Here is a 16,994-nt window from a genome sequence, read left to right on the forward strand (position 1 = left end):
CAAAAACACAGATTTCTTAGTTTATTGTGCATAATCTTCCCATCATAAGGCCTAGCCCCTCCAGATTCCTCTCTATCGACCCCAGGCTCAACAACTCTCCCCCAGCTCTCTCTCCCCCATATGTTTTGAACCCTTTCCACATGCTTAGCTCTCCTCCCCCCTTGCGTCAATCCTCCAATTCACTCACCACCTTCCCCTCCTCCTCTCCCCAAGGTTGACCCCTCTTTCATCCCTTTCTCCAACCAACTCTCTCTCAAACTGCTGCTATTCTCTCTCCCCCTCCACTCCCACAGAAAACCCTCAGCTCATTCTCTGCCCCCTTCCCTCTTCTCCATTCTTTCCCTATTCCACTGCAAGACCCCCAGGCTTCATCTCCCCACACTACAGGATTGACTCCTGGGAGAGGACAAGCCATGAAAGCTCACCCTCCTGTTTTCTCCCCTCACCCCAGCAAGACTCCCTAGCTTTCTCTTTGGCTGCTCCCCCCACCCCCGCCCTACTCCCTTTAGCAAGTCCCCCAGTTCTCTCCTACATCTCTCATTCAGGTTCCACCAAACGTCCACTCCCTCCTCTTTTGTTCAAATCATGCAGCACAAAGCCAACGCGGCAGGTTATTTTCTGCCCTGTACAGACCAACTCTGGCTCTTGAGCTGCACTGACAAGCCCATTGTTGCTCCTCTTTTACTTCCAGCTAAGACCAACACTATTTCTTCCTCCTTTCTGGCTCTTGCAGGCCTTCCCTGCAGTTGCTGCTGCTTTCTGGTCCCTAAGCCCATTTCTGTGAGGCAAATGCAGAATTCCCCCACAAAGCAGAATTCCCCTAGGAGTAGAATGTGCAGGCATTCTGCTGACCTGCTGGTCCAAGCCAGAACAGAATCTGCCTTGGTGCAATATCTAAAAGTCACTTGTTGTCTAATTAAGATTTAATGCACTATGGGGACTTCGGGTTGCCTGCTGCCAGGAGGATTCCTGCCGTCTGCTATTACAGCTTGGATTTTCCAGTACAAGTAGGAAGCAAATTCCCTCTCGATTTTGTGTTTTGGATCAGCAGCAAAGTAGGACAATTGAGTTGGGACATTGATTGTTTGCAGTGCAATGACTTGCAATAGCCTTTAGCAAGAGTGCATTCCAGCACAATGTGTTCATTAGTGGTAAAGCTGAATGATTTAATGTGCTAACAAGTCATGCAACTTCATTATTGGTGCTGGGCTATTATAACACTAAAAGCTTAAAGTCCTGAACATTATACAGTCTGATCCTTGAAATATCAAGAGTCCAGTTATATACATATTGCAAAGATACAACACTCTGAGCAATTCATTTCCAGCCATATATTTGTTTGTTTTTATATACCGACATTCAAACATGTGTATCACGTCGGTTTACATGAGAACTTGAGTGATAATGTGACAGCAGTCATATTATCTTTACATTGTAACATTGTGAAACTTACATTTAGGTGAAAAGTTTATTAGTTTAGACCTCAAGCCACAGGTACTTCACTAATGTAATGCTCATTTTCTTTTGCTTTTTGAGTACTTTAATAAAAACCTGCTTATCCAGGTGAAGAGTGCTCTGTGTGCTCAAAAATCTTAAATTGCTAGATATAGCAGGCTAACTCTGGGGGACTGATTGTGCAAAGCACTCTCCATGTCCAAATATTTGATCCTGAAACAGGTCAAGTCCCTGCCTAAATACAATTGTCATTCACATTAAAATAACATTCTATTTCACCTTTTAATGCCTTTTGCAATTTCTCCAAACAGTGCCATAGTGGACAGTCTAAGAGTTCTTTAAATGCAGCTCCAGTGGGCTTTTCCTAAGAGAGAAAGAACATTTAAAAAAAAAAAAAAAAAGCTTTAGTAAGCTGAAGCCCTTAAAGCCAAAGCAGCTAATGTAACCCATGGGTGGGATAAATCCTGGTTGCTGGACCAAAACGGCACACAAAGATTTGACTTTATTTGCAACAGTTCTCCAGGATAGCTGCTACTTCTGAATGGTCTAGGGCTCCTTGTTGGGGGGGGGGGGGGGGGGGGGGGGAGGCATTACTTCAAAGCCCTTTGCATGCATCACAGTTTTCCAGCCCATTAAGTCCCTTGATACACAGCACTGATAATCTTTACAGTCCCTGATAGCAATAAACACACTGGAAACAGAATGGTTTCCAACTGTTCACTAATGATTGATTAAATGAAAACTTTTTTTTTTTACCTCTTTGGGGGTCATTTATCAAAGTGCTAAATGGCATTTCACGTGCAAAAAACGCCTTTAATGCATGTGAAAACACCATAACGCATGGTGCGATGAAAATTAGGAAAAGGGGAGGAGTTTGCGATGGGATTTCTGGCCAAGTGGGCTGGCTTTGCAAATTGCGAAGCCATATTGCACAGTTAACTACACCTTTTTCATTTGCGTTGAGCTGTGTGATATGGCTTAATTGCACTTTGCAATGTTTCCGCAAATAGCATTTTGAGAGAGAGAGACTAGCTATAAAGTTCCCATACTAGGTAGGTATTTATACCTCTATATGAGGCCCACCTAGCTACTCGAGGTGAGGTTTAGATATTAGTGTAGGGGTTAGGGGCCACTTTGATATGCAGAGTGCAACATATGAACAGAACCGTGCACTCTTGTGAAGATTTGACCTTTGGAGTGAGGAAACTCACCCAAAGTTGAGATTTGTGCAATGTTCTCTCAACCTAGGTTGAGAGAACATTGTGGCCCCTAACCCCTACACTAATACCTAAACCTCACCTCGAGTAGCAGGTGGGCCTCATATAGAGGTATAAATACCTACCTAGTATGGGAGCCTTATAGCTAGTCTCTCTCTTCCCCCCCCCCCTCCCCCCAGTGGTTGTAGGTAGGAACTGCAACAATTGTGGTACTTACCACATAGTGCAAAAAAAGGTTATCGCAGTCTGCGGTAATACCCTTGCGAAGCGCTAAGATAGGCTGCTTATCGCAAAGTGCGCTATTACCATAAAAGATGCCCCTTTTCCTATCACATGTGATATTTAGTACATTTTGATAAATCCAGGCCTTTGATGTTAAATTAAAATGATGTACAAGAAGGGATCCTGAGTCTATTAATACTGCATAAGGCATAAACCAATTAGGGGGATCCAGGGATGCCACGAACTCACTGTGAAGGAGGAGAGCCCGGAGCTCGTAGACGGGAGAGCGAGGTGAGCAGGGCCAGCCGTGGAGCGGACACAGCCAGGACACTCAACAGCACCCCCCCCCCCTTCTAGGCCCCCCCCTTACCTGCCTGGGTTTTTCAGGGTGGGCCCGATGAAAATCCGACAGGAGGTCCTTGTCATAGATGTGGTGGGAGGGCTCCCACGAGTTCTTCTCCGGTCTGAAGCCCTCCCACGACAGGAGGAATTCACAATGGCCTTTGTGTCTCCGGACGTCTAATACCTCCCTTACTTACAGGGTATTATCTGGTTTGGTATCATGTTGTGTAGGTGCAGGAGGCCTTCAGGAAGGACAGGACTAGTGGCTTTAAAATGGACATGTGAAATGTGTTGTGGATCCCCATGGAGGCGGGAAGCTGTAGTTGATATGTAACCGCTCCTATGCGTCAGATGACCGGGAATGGTCCGATGAATCTAGGAGCCAGTCATTGTGAAGGAAGACATAGCTGGATGTGTTTAGTGCTCAGCCAAACCTTCTGGCTGGGCCGGAACAGGGGTGCAGTGTGATGATGAACGTCTATGAAGTGTTTGGCCCACTCAGTCGCCTGAATCAGACTTTCCTTGACTTGATTCCACAGTCATCGTATTGTCTGTGAAGTAGACTGGGCTGCAGGCGAGGGTACAGAGAGCGGCACTGGTAGAGGCAGGCATGGTTGGCAGCCGAAGACCACTGAGAAGGGTGAGGCATCAGTAGCAGAAGCGACATGGGTATTGTGGGATAACTCGGCCCATGGCAAGAGGTCGGCCCAGTTGTCATTTTGATCATTGATGTAGGATCTTAGAAATGTCTTCAGGGAGTGGTTTGTCCTCTCGGTTTGGCCATTTGCTTGAGGATGGTAGGCCGATGTCAGATTCAGGGTAATATCAAACTTTTTACAAAGGGACTGCCAGTACTTGGCGGCAAATTGCAGCCCTCAATCGGAAATGATCTCTCTGGGTAACCCATGTAAGCGAAATACATTGTTTAGGAAAAGTTTTGCCAGTTCAGGAGCCGAGGGGAGACTCTGTAGAGGGACAAAATGGGCCATCTTTGAAAAGAGGTTGATAATAATCCAAATGTCCGTGTTGCCCTTTGATGGGGGCAGCTAGACAATGAAGTCAGTAGAGATGCTTGACCAGGGTTTGGTGGGAGCCGGAAGAGGTTGGAGGAGTCCCCATGGACGGCCAGTCAGGGGGTTTTGCTGGGCACAGATGGGGCAGGAGTCCACATAACTGTGGGAGTCTTTAACCATGCTAGGCCACCAATAATGTCTTCTTAATATCGAGGGTCTGAGCCCGGCCAGGGTGGCCGGCCAACTTAGAGAGTCATGGGCCCAGCAGAGGACGTGCTCCCGGAGGCGACGTGGGACCACAGTCTTCCCAGCTGGTACCGTCTTGGTAACTGCAAGGGATATGCATGCTGGGTCAATGATGTGACTAGGAGTTTCGGGCATATCTTCTGGCTCGAGGGAGTGAGAGAGCATCCGCTTGGATGTTCTTTGCTGCTGGACGGTAGCGGAGTTAGAAATGAAAGCGTTCAAAAAACAGTGTCCAGCGGGCCTGTCTAGGATTCAGAAGCTGGGCCTCTAAGTGTTCAAGGTTCTTGTGGTCTGTAAATATCATGAACTTATGCTGTGCACCTTCTAATCAGGGGCGCCATTCCTGAAGGGCTAATTTTACAGTTAACAGTTCCCAAACGTGTAGTTTTGCTCTTCGGCAGAAAACTTGTGTGAGTAGAAGGAGCAGGGTATTAAGACCCTTTTGGAGGAGTACTGGCTCAGGACTGCCCCTACTCCAATGGCAGAGGCGTCAACTTAGACGATGAATGGGTGGTTAGGATCTGGATGACAGACATGGTCCAGTGCAGAAGGCCTCTTTCAAGGCGTGGAAAGCAGATTGAGCCTTGGGGCTCCAAACTTGAAGGTTACTACCTTTCCTAGTCATGGCCGTGAGTGAAACTGCTAGCATGGAGTAGTTAGCGAAGTTTCTGTAGTAATTTGTAAATCCAAGGAATCTCTGTAGGGCACAGAGGCCTACTGGCTGGGGCCAATCTCAAATGCCTTGGAGTTTCTCAGGTTCCATGGTGAAACCACGATTGGAGATGATGTAGCCCAGGAATGTTCGAAAATACACTTCTCTAATTTTGCATAAAGGTGATTGTCTCTGAGGTGTTGCAGGACTGTTGAATATGTGAACAGTGGGACTTCAGGTCTTTGGAAAAGATCAGTATATCGTCCAGACATACCACGACAAATGAGTATAATAGGTCCCGGAAAATCTCATTCATCAAATGCTGAAAGACCGTAGAGGATGTTACAAAGTCCGAAAGGCATTACTATATACTCGTAGTGGCCATACCTCGCATTGAAGGCAGTCTTCCAGATGTCCTCTGGCTGGATTCATACGAGATTGTATGCCCCTCTGAGATCTAGCTTTGTAAAGATCTGAGCTCCTTGTAGGCCATCAAATAGCTCACTAATGAGTGGCAGAGGGCAACGATCCATGTGAGTCATGGCGTTTAGCCCACGGTAGTCTATGCAAGGACGTAAACTGCCATCTTTCTTCTTCACGAAGAAGAATCTGGCTCCTGCCGGGGAATCTGAGAGTCTTATGAATACTTCATTCAGATTCTCCTTAATGTAATCTGACATCGTTTGGGTTTCCGGAAGCGAGAGGGGGTAGGTTCTGCCCTTAGGAGGCATGGTGCCCAGTAGGAGCTCAATGGGGCAATTAAATTTTCGGAGTGGAGACAGTATGTCAGCATTTTGTTTGGAGAACGCATCTTTGAAAGAATACAGAGCAGGTAACCTGGTAAGGGTTATAGAGTTCAGAATGGTAACCGTTGGAGACACCTATCGCAGACAGCGGTTCTGGCACTGGGGTCGTCACTGAGTTAACTGCAGGGATTTCCAATCAAAGTGGGGTGTGTGTACCTGGAGCCAAGGAAGTCCTAGGATTACCAGATGCTTGGAACACTTCAAGACGAACAGGGAAATCTCCTCTTCATGGAGGGTTCTCACGGCAAGCACGGTGCGATGAGTATTGCGTCTGGAGAGATGCTCTCCCTGGATTGACATGATGCGGAGAGGTACCTCCAGAAGTTGAAGTGGGATCTGGAGTAGTGTGATGATATCCTCCAGAATAAAATTGCCACTCGCCCCAGGGTCCACGAGTGCGGTAGTGGCAAAGGAGCGCGATTCCCTAAAGAGGGACACAAGGAGTAATAATTGGGGGCCAATAACAGTAGCGCCTAAGCTCGGGACCCCCACCAGGCTCAGGCTCTGCAGTTTCCTGGATGTACGGGGCAGGAGGTGTCCAGAACCAACACAATATAAGCAAAGGCCTTGTTTCTTATGTCTAAGGCGCTCTTCAGGAGACAAGCGCCTGCGATTAATCTGCATCAGTTCCTCCGGTAGTGGAGGAGGTGCTGGTAAGGCCTTCAACTGGGGGCTCGTAGCACGAGCTGGGCAAACGGCAGGAGGCCAGAGGACTTTTACCTCTTGGTGTCGCTGATGTAGGCGATGGTCAATCTTGCCAACCAGTGAAAGCAGGTCTTCAAGAGATGTGGGAATCTCAGGAGCAGTCAGCTCATCCTGGGAGATAAGCCCTCCAGATATATTGCCCTTAGGCAGTCCTCTTACTACCCCAGTTCTATGGCTAGTATTCTGAATTCTACCGTGAATTCCATGAGCGAATGCAAGCCTTGATGGAGGTGGAAAAGCTGGTGACCCGCAACCGCCTGTCGGCCGGGATCTTTGAAGGTCCACTTGAAAATGAAAATGAAGTGGGAGAGATGACCGAGGATTATTGTCAGAATGCTCCTAAAGTGGGGAAGCCCATGCCACTTCATCCTCTCACGCCTTCAAGGCGTGAGAGGATGAAGGTAATCTTGATTGTCTCACTTGGAAACAGCGAAGGCTGTAATGCGAATTGCATAAAACATTGGTTGATGAAGCCTCGACAGAGGCGCAGATCTCCATTGAAATGGAGTGGCGCTGGGAGGGCCAATGATGCCTGCGGGGGCAGGGTTTGAGCCAGACCCCCTGAATTGGCCATAACTGAATCCTCTAGTTGAGACCGTAGTCTCTCCACAGATGACGCTAATGCTTCCATGGTTTGCTGTTGTTCTCGGACATGAGCAGCTAGGCCAGAAATGGGCCTGCAAGATGGGAGACTCCACCGAGTCCATGACCTTGGCAACCTGTTGTGCTGGAGGTGGACCATTGGCCTGGTGCAGGATTGGTGCGGCCCGGTCAGACCCAGAGAGTGCCTGCCACCAGCAGGTGGAGCACAGGAGGAGATAGAGGCTAGCTGGAGCTTCGCCAATAGCAACCCGGGGTTTCCGCAGGTTGATCACCTAAGACCCGGGCTGCCTGGTCTTAGGTGGGCTTCACAGGGTCTCCTAGAGAGGAAGCATAGGAGAGTACCCACCACAAACAAGAGTGCACGGTCGATGTTGCAGGAGACCAGAATAGAGTGTCCGAATGGATAGCGAGGATCAAGGCCAGAGTATCAGTCCAGAATGGTCAGCTGAGCAGGAGTCAGTACCTGTAGTCAATCTGGGAGTAGTCAGGTCATGCAGAAGTCAAGTTCCAGGCAGCAATCAGATGAGGTCAGGAGCAAGCAAAGGTCAGTACCGTGAGATCAGTCCGAAGAGTACTACCAGTAATGGAGAGACGAAGGAACAGGAGACACTAGAACAGGCAAACTAGAGACACCGGATTGCCAAGATGAGCAACAGGAAGCAGGGCCTTGCCTTAAATATCCGGCCTAGGTGACATCATCGGGAGGTGTCTCTGCAGGTTTTCCCGCTGTTGGCCCTTTAAAGGGCTGTAGGTCAGCTGCGTGTACGCTTAGGGGCGGGGCCGACGACGCAGAGCCCCAACGAGAGCTCCGCTGAGAGGCCTGCACAGGATACTGTGAGCTGGAGGGACGCCGCTAACTGGCTGCGGCTGAGGAGAGCCTGGAGCTCATGGACAGGAGAGCAAGATGAGCAGGGTCGGCTGCAGAGCGGATACAGCCGGGACGCGCAACAGTAACCAAGGGTTCCTTACACTAATATTAGTGAACGAACGTCATTGAATCAATAAACCATCTCACATCATTCAAAATATTCTGATCTGAAGAGGAATCCCTTTTCACATATTATATCAGAGATCCCCAAACAATTCCCCCCAAAGTGCTGCCTTCATGTTCAAAGCATGTACACTATGCTCCATTATGTGCAAAGCACAAATAAAAAAAAAAAAAAAAAAGAAATAAAGTATACAAGTTTTTAATTGTGAGGAAATTATTATGCAAAAAAAAAAAACAAAACCCCTCAAAATAGCATACTTACTTTGGATGCAGCATCTCAGATTGTGTGTGTGTGGGGGGGGGGGGGGGGGAAGAATAGGTCAACAGTAAAACCAGCCAGAGTGATTTCTTTTGATCAACCATGGGACCCACTGTGCAAAAATACTTCTCCTTCCCTATCTTGAGCTGCTGCCAGAAAGCCCCAAAATAAAATCCTATCACCAGGCAAGTTCACAGAAAGCATCTCACTCCTGTTCAGAGTCTGGTACTCCCAAGATAACACCACAGTTCCTTCCCTGAGACAGTAGAATGCCACAACATTTAAAGCAGGTGTTTTTATAGAGGCTGGCACAATACTCCTTGCAATCTAAAACTCTTTAAAACTGTACTCTCTAAGCTAGGACTCCGAGACTTCTTGCAGGACTATGTCCATCTAGAGTGGTAGTTCTGGACTTACCATAGTCTCTCTCTCTGACCATGGTAAGTCCAGAACTGCACCTCTTGCTGTACTGCTTCCCTTATGTAGCACCCATGCCACATAGAATGTTCCAGAAAGGTGACAATTTTGAACCCTAGCTGTAGTGTCCCCAAAGAGTTTTGTAGAGATAGATGTTCAGTGTTAAGAGTGAGATCAGCACACTCATTGTTGCAGTGTGTAAAGCAGCACATGCAGACAGGAGTTGAGACAATGAGATACTTCCAGAAGCATGGCATTGAAGAAGTGCCTGCTCCTGGGAATAACACAGATCCCCATTCAGTAAGAGATATTCAGTCTGGTGAGGACACGATCAGCAAGTAAAGGAAATTCTAGCACACTCTAAAAACTGGCACCCACTGTCTGTTCTTCTAGGACAGCGAAGAACCTTAGAGTGGGGAAATAGAAAAGGAAAATAAAGTTTCCCAGAGGAGGACAGGAATCATCAACAGTAGATTTATACCCCCTGCTACCCTTAAGCAAGTAGGTGCTGGCTACACCTCCTTCAACCACAAGATGGCATGGCACCACAGCCAATTTAAAACAAGTGACTCACAGCAGGGTAGCTGCCCCACTGGGGCTGCTGTCCATAGGCACTTGCCAACTCTGCCTATTAGTAAGTCTGTTTCTGGCAATAGGCAGCACACTTTTAAAGTTATTTTGCCATCCCTTAAGAGAAGACATTTGAGGCATCATTGAGGAAAATGGTTTCAGGGCCTATAGGTTTAATTGTTTTATTAACTGGTTACAATCACTTACCATAGTGTGTGCTTTATATTTATTTATGTATATTGTTTATGTAATCTAGTTTTACTATGCACGTTGTAAGCTGCTCCGATAGCTGGATACAGATAGATATCAAGTAACTTTCGATTTCTTTCATGTTTGAACTGTGAAATGCTCAATCCAAGTATGCAGCACAGATTTATCAGAACTGTGTACACACACACAAATGTGCCTGTGGAACAGCTCATAAGAGGGGGACTACCTAGGGGTTACCACCTGGCTCCAATCATGAGGAACAGGCTAATCTTTCCCTGGTTTTACCCTATTTCCATACAGGGACTTGCCATGGGACAATGAGAACACGTCTCTGCATGCAATAGGGTAAAAGCAGGACTGGATTAGCCTGTCCCTCATGACAGAGAAAGGTGGTAACCCTTAGCAGTGTCTATCATCATTTCAGGTCCTGACTAAAGAAAGCTTATCACAGAGAGAAGCGGTCACCCTGAGTGCTCCACTACACCAACTGACTGACCACAATTTCAGGACTTCCCCTGGATCACTGGTTAAATTTAAAGAGACTGCTTTTATAAGCTCTACCTAGAGGCGCTTGGATCCTTTGTCTGTCAACTGTCCTTTTCCAGTCTTTCCAAAAACTTTTCTTTCTGCTTAAACTACAGCGTAATTGGCCAAACCTGTCTCCACAGCACCTGTTCCCTTAAAATTATATTGCCCAGCAACACCCTGGCTATAGTGACATAACTTTCTGTCTCCCTTTCATTCTCTCGTTTAACACCCTGCTTTGCTGGCAGGCTAAATTGACAAATTTATATTGCTAAGTTGCTTGTTGTACTTGTTTGATATTTCTAAGGCAGTCAATTTTAAAAACTATTTGGCATATTTATTGGTAGAGGGTTTGGATCCAATTTTACTATATCTGCAACATCACATTCTATCTTTCTGAAGGACTGATTGATAAATGTAAATACTTTTTTATAAATCTCTTCTATGAAACAACCCAAGTAATATACAGCACAGCAAAAAAAAAAAAAAAAAAAAAAAGAAATCCCACAAATCAATCACCCATCCACCCCTTAAAAATCTCAAACCATCTCACTTCCATCCCCATTATTCAGCTAAACACACATCACTCCACCCAAAATGCAGTAGAAAACAAAGCATTTTTTGTGTGTTAGATAGATATGAAGAGGTTGTACAATAAGAATGTGAACATTTACTTGCCCCCCACAACAGTGTAGTAGCCATAAGCAAGAACTGAAAGATACATTTTCCCTATAAACCTCCGCCTTCCCCCCTCCACCCTATAACCTCCACCTTCCCCCCTCCACCCCAATATCTCAACAGTATAAAATCTTTCAGCTCTCAAAAGGTTGCCATACACTTTTAACACACAAAGTTTATCTTTCAAGATGGCCATAAATTCTTCCATCCTATGGTCATCAAGTCTCTTATAGACAATAAAAAGTTCCAGAGCAGATACCTTCCTCTAATAGGCTGCAATGAAACACTGAGCTGCAACCAGAACTTGTGCTGTCAAAGAATTGAGAAATCACAGTACAATTCCACCAAACATGCCCCATAGCACCCTCCTCTCCACAGCCCCAACATTTGTCAGGCACCTGAGCATAGGGATGGTAACTTTGAAACAGCCGCGTGGGCAGACATGTACACGCTCATGCGGGCTCGCACCAAAGGACGTGGCCATATTATAACCACACGTATATGCGTGCATGGTATAAAATAGGCTGTACGTGTGTACACAGACGCCACACCTACCGCCTAAGTGGGGGATTGTAGTAGACACGCGCGCTGATGCGATTTCCAGTTTCCTCAGTTCGCCTAGGTAAGAGTTTGAACTTCCTAACCCCTCTAGTTAAATAGCCTTCCTTTTATCCTGTTAAGCACCGACCCTTAAAACCCCGCTGACTAACCTAGAAATTTTTATTTTATTATTTACACGCGATCCATAGCAGTAGTAAAGTTATGCAGCAGGGGATTCCGGCGCACACTTGTGCACAAATACTTACATGCACATTTCATGTTAAAGTCCCAGAACATCCATGTCCCGCTCAGACCACACCCAGCCCTTTTTTTTTTGCAACTTATTTGTGCGCATACCGGGAGATATGTGCAGACTTGGGTGCTCTTTAAAATCCATGCGGAGCACACCGGCCAGACATGCTCATGTATCTCCCTGTTTTGTCATATGCTGGGCTTTTAAAATTCACTCCATAATTTTTGTAATCTTCTTGGAATGAGGTACCACCTATAGTAGACCTTAAATACATTATCCACTAATTGCACAGATAGAGGATTTAGCCACCTGGAAACGTATAAGCTCCCAAACTTCCGTTTCCAAAAAGAAATGAAATTCTCTGAGACTATTTTATGCCTAATATCTGATAAGAAAAAACAATTTTTTTTAATAGATTTTTGATATCAAGCCCTTAGAAGCCGTAGGCTTGGAGCAGAGAACTTAAAAAAACAAAATATTCAGTTGCAGAAAGGCTTTCCTTAGCTTATGCTCTAAGAAATGTGTAATTTGGAAATATGCAAATAAATCCACATTAGGCAATGAGAAGTTATCCCTCAATTCCACAAAGCTCACCATCCCCTTGACACAAAGTTGACCAAACAACTGAGCCCTTTTTTCGCCCCTCTTTGAAACATCTCCAAGCCCGGTGAAAAACCTTTATACCCAATAGTGGTCCGTGGAGAGTAATATCTATCCCAAAGCCTCTCTCTTAACCGGCTGAAATTAAACCCAGCAAAAACAGAAATGGTCCATCTCACTTCCATCACAGAATCTTCTATAGGTCCCCCTTCACATTTTCTGTTTAATGGCACTTCTATTCCTATTTCTAAATCGGCAAAAAACTTAGGCATAACTATTAACACTGACTTATCCTTGAAACAACATATTTCATTGGTAAGAAGAAACTCCTTTTATAAATTACAACTCTTGAAGCGTCTTCGACCTCTACTATTCTTCCATGACTTTCGTACTATTCTTCAATCTCTTATTTTTTCCAGGATTGACTATTGTAATTCTCTATATATGTCTTCCAGATAATTCACTTCACCCACTTCAATTAGTTCAAAATGCAGCAGCACGTATCTTATCAGGCTCCTCAATCAGAAATCACATCTCCCCAGTACTTCAGTCATTTCATTGGTTACCTATCAAATATAGAATACAGTACAAAATCCTCACTATTGTACACTCTCTTATTCATATCCCTACTTCCACCAGATTGTGTTCTCTTCTTCGAATTTATAAACCCACTAGACACTTAAGATCTTTGACCAAAAATGTCCTGGATGTACCATCACCTCGACAGGCCCATCTAGATATTACAAGAAAAAGGGTCTTTTTGGTAGCAGGCCCAACCCTCTGGAATGCATTGCCAGATTCATTAAGATCTATACCCAACGTAAGCCATTTCAAAAAAATCTTTAAAAATGTATCTTTTAAATTGCATTCAAAATTAAACCTGTCAAACAATAATTCAACATTTTTTATTATGCTATTTTCATGCACTAGTCATATGGCAGCCAGACTAGGGGGCTTTCCAGGGAAATCCCACAAGGCTTCCCTTAATGGATTGCCCCACAGTATCAATGGCCTTAAAAATGTAATATAAAATCAAAAACAGAGGTTCTAAAATAAAGCCTAAGCCCAAAACTACAGGGCATCCAGGAGAGCTGTGGTTTTGTGGCCATTAGACTTGTGAATTATAGGAACAAAATATATAAACAGGAGTTTTAGGATGTGGTTCAATTTAAAAAATAATCACATTTTCTAGCTGTCAGAAACCCCAAATCCTGGCCATAAGCAACAAGTTCCTCAATCATCTTAGAAACCTGTGCACATTCAATAACTGTCTTAATGCTTATGATATGTATGCATCTCTGTCCACTATTTTGATTTATATGAATCTATCAGATGCTAAAGTCGAACAAGTCCGTATCTCTACTTTTAAAAAAAATTCTTCTAAAATGAGGTGCATTCCTTTTGGCCCACATTTCTCATTACCTCTGCCATCATAGGATCCATGGGACCAGGAAGGATGCAATTAGATTTATTTATTTTAACTTACCACAGACATATCCATAGTGGTTTTTTATTCTGAAAGAACAAAGCCATTCTCAGCCAACATAAATTTGAATAAAAAACCCCTAATTTTAAATGGATCATACTCTATGCTTGGCACAAAGATCAAACTTCTTGCTAATACATTGTGTTCAGCTAGTGATAATGTTCCTGGAGACAAGATTATAATTTGTATAATTTGTGCAGGCGCCGTTTATATTTCAAAAATGCTGCGGCTGTGAACGTCTGGATCTAGATTCTCTCACGTTAGATCATTGTCTTGACTGACAAGAGATTACAGATGTACTATCTGCTATTCTCGGACTTTCCTCATCAGATGAATCTCTAGAGCAATGGTTCCCAAACCTGTCCTGGGGGACCCGCACCAGCTCCTCCTGTCCCAGGCAGGATACTAAGCAATGGAAAGGAGGGATTGAGCCCAAGGCTGGAGCAGCCAAATTCAGATGGATTTATTAGCACAAGTTTTACATGTGCTGCCAAACTGATACACAAAGTAGTTAACGCAAAAGGAGAAAAACAATTTACAATAGCGATAACAGTAAGAAAGTTACAGGAAGGACAAGGGCAATTCCTAGTTTCTGGTGCTATTCTGCATTGTCCCTGGTCTGTTGCTGCTGTAGCTACTGTTTCTCTTCTTTCCCCCAGAACAGAGCACAGCCAATTTGCTCCCTTGTCCAGCACCTTACCTCCTGTTTCTCCCCATCCCAAGCAATTTGCAGAGAACAAGAGGGAAGGCACCCAGACATTTTCCAGGTGTCTCCAAAGTCCACGCTTCCCCACCCCCATGCCCAAGAGCCATGGTGACAGGTCAACAGGTCTTAGCCTCTGTTGCGGTGACTCCTCCTCCTCCCATCCTCTACCCTTCCATCTCCCACCCATTCAGGCCGATACTGTAAAGTGCACAGGAAAATGGGCGCTGAGGGTTGAGCGCCCGCTTTCCTAATGTGCGCCCAGCCACCTCTGCTGGGCGCTCAATACCATATTTAAATGAGGGTTCACGCTGAAAAGGAGGCGCTGGGGGGCAATAGCACGCCCATAACGCCTCCTTAGCAGATGAAGCCCAGGAAAGGGGGTTATCAGTGGGTTTGGAAAACAGATGCTCAATTTTACAAGCTTCCATTTTCCTAACCTGTGTACAGCCACGAGTTAGGAAAATGGATGCTCATAAAATTAAGCATCTGTTTTCCTAACCTGACCAGCCGGCACATTTTATTTTTTTTAACCTTTTCTTTCCTCAATATTAAGTCTCAGGACATATAGAAAAGCAGTATTTTCTGCTTTTCTGTACACTTTTCTGGGCTGCTCAGAAATTAATGACAGCCCTTGGGCAAGTGCTAATTTGAGCATAAAACGTGCGGATCGCGTGCATTTTTTTTTTTTTCTGGATCCTGGGTGAAAAAATAATAGCCTCATCAACATTCATTTGTATGTGATGAGCGCTATTAGTTTTGCAGGGATTTGGACACACTAATCTCTTTATTGTATAAGGGGTTGTGGACTCGAACCCAAAACGCGCATCTAACCCAGATTAAACAGTACGCTCAGTGGAGCGCACTTTACAGTATTGGCCTGATAGTGAGCTGTAATTCAAATAACCTTATTTTCTCCTGCTCTAGACTGCCCTGCCTTTGATTGGTGATGCAAGGCACACATTTGTTGTTAAATTGGTGGTACCTGTGCATCTTCTCTAATAACCCTATGCCAGCTGTTAGGGATCATTCAACACAAGCTGGGTGTCAATCATCTTGGACTGCCCACACCCTGTGAATTTTTTTTTTTTTTTTTTAAAGTTACAGGCACCACCTCCCTGCCAGCTGGTCCCCTTTACAAAATAACAAAAGGTACCTGCTTGCATGAAGGAAAAAGCAGGACATGAAAAATCTAAACTTGGTGTATATAAAGTTATTTTTTTAAGAATATGATCCATTCAATAAGAATTTAAAGATGGTTGAAAGTGGATAGTATGGCCATAAGGTTGCAAAATGAGAGGGTTTTGATTAAGAACTAAGACCGGGGAACTCTCTTTACTCTATCTGCCAGGTCTTCTAAAAGGAAAGGGGGGAGGGGCAGAAAAAGGGAGGGAACAGATTGACAGAGCTCAGGTTCCATGAATGAAACTGAAAGGAAGGGACTTTTTATGAGGGAGGTCCTAAAAATTCATGATGAGACCAGCTTTTGATTTTATTCCGAACAGCACACAAATGCTGGAACAAAAATAAATTGAGCTGAGGGTTTAGCTAGTCACCTCAACTGCAGGGGAAAAGTTGGCCTTAAATACTTTACAGAAAGAAAAATTGTTCATAAATTAAAACAGTTTCACTGTAGGTTGTAAAATAATTGTGTGTTCCAAAAAGTGTCCTTTACTTATAAGATCTGCCTTCGCAGTCTCATGGCTGAGTCACCTTGAATAACCGAGTCATGGAAGTGGTCAACAAGAGATTTTAAAAAAATAAATAAAGGAGAGAGGTGTGTTTAAGAGCATGTTATTTCCCACTGGGTGTGGTCTCCAAGAAAGGGAGAGGTTTCTATAGAGAAGACGAGCCCAGAAGGTCCAGGTTCTCTCTGCTAGTTCTTCTCCAGGGAAGGTGACTGAGGTTAAGGGCAGAGCTCCCAGGCAATAAAGGAGAAGGTAGACTGAGTCCAGGTGGTTTCTGAATGAAAGAATCAGGAGGTAATCAATAGTAAAAGGACAGTATATGTCTTTAATGCCTTGTTTCCAGTGGGATAACATGAGATATGTGATAAGGAGGATTTTCAGTCTGGAACAGAGGAAGGTTGCCAAGCATGTGACCCTATCAAGGAGGCTCTGCACCCAATGGGATGCAGGTTACGATCACTGTTCAGGAGGATGTTCAGAAGGAGTTCACTTCCAGACAGGAGCAGAATAAAGTTCCTGCTTGGAGGAGTCAAAATTGACCAAGCCAGGTACAAAAGGTATTAGGCACCCTAGGCCAACCTTCAGGCTTGTATCTCACCCCATTCACAAATCACTTTAAGGGCCGTAGACCACTCTTCCCTGAGATTTTGATAATTAAATTCAATTACGACCCCACCACCACTCCTCCCAGAACAATTCTGTACACACACAATTGGACAGAGGGCAATATACTAAGGTAAATACCAACTTACCCAGGTGAAATGGAGTTTTTGAAACTTGCCCACCTAAAAGAGCTCACAATTCAGAAAGTAT

General features: G+C 44.8%; 1 protein-coding gene across 1 annotated transcript in view; it reads right to left on the reverse strand.

Annotated features, from left to right (window-relative positions):
• The window catches only part of LOC115084539 (mediator of RNA polymerase II transcription subunit 1-like), a 200,022-nt gene that overhangs the window by 87,098 nt on the left and 95,930 nt on the right, over positions 1-16,994 (reverse strand). The window contains exon 3 of the mRNA XM_029589527.1: positions 1,735-1,819. Within this exon, the coding sequence (XP_029445387.1) occupies positions 1,735-1,819 (85 nt within the window). The remainder of the gene's footprint in view (positions 1-1,734; positions 1,820-16,994) is intronic.

The sequence above is a fragment of the Rhinatrema bivittatum genome, chromosome 2, assembly GCF_901001135.1.
Source record: "Rhinatrema bivittatum chromosome 2, aRhiBiv1.1, whole genome shotgun sequence".
Lineage (NCBI taxonomy): Eukaryota > Metazoa > Chordata > Amphibia > Gymnophiona > Rhinatrematidae > Rhinatrema > Rhinatrema bivittatum.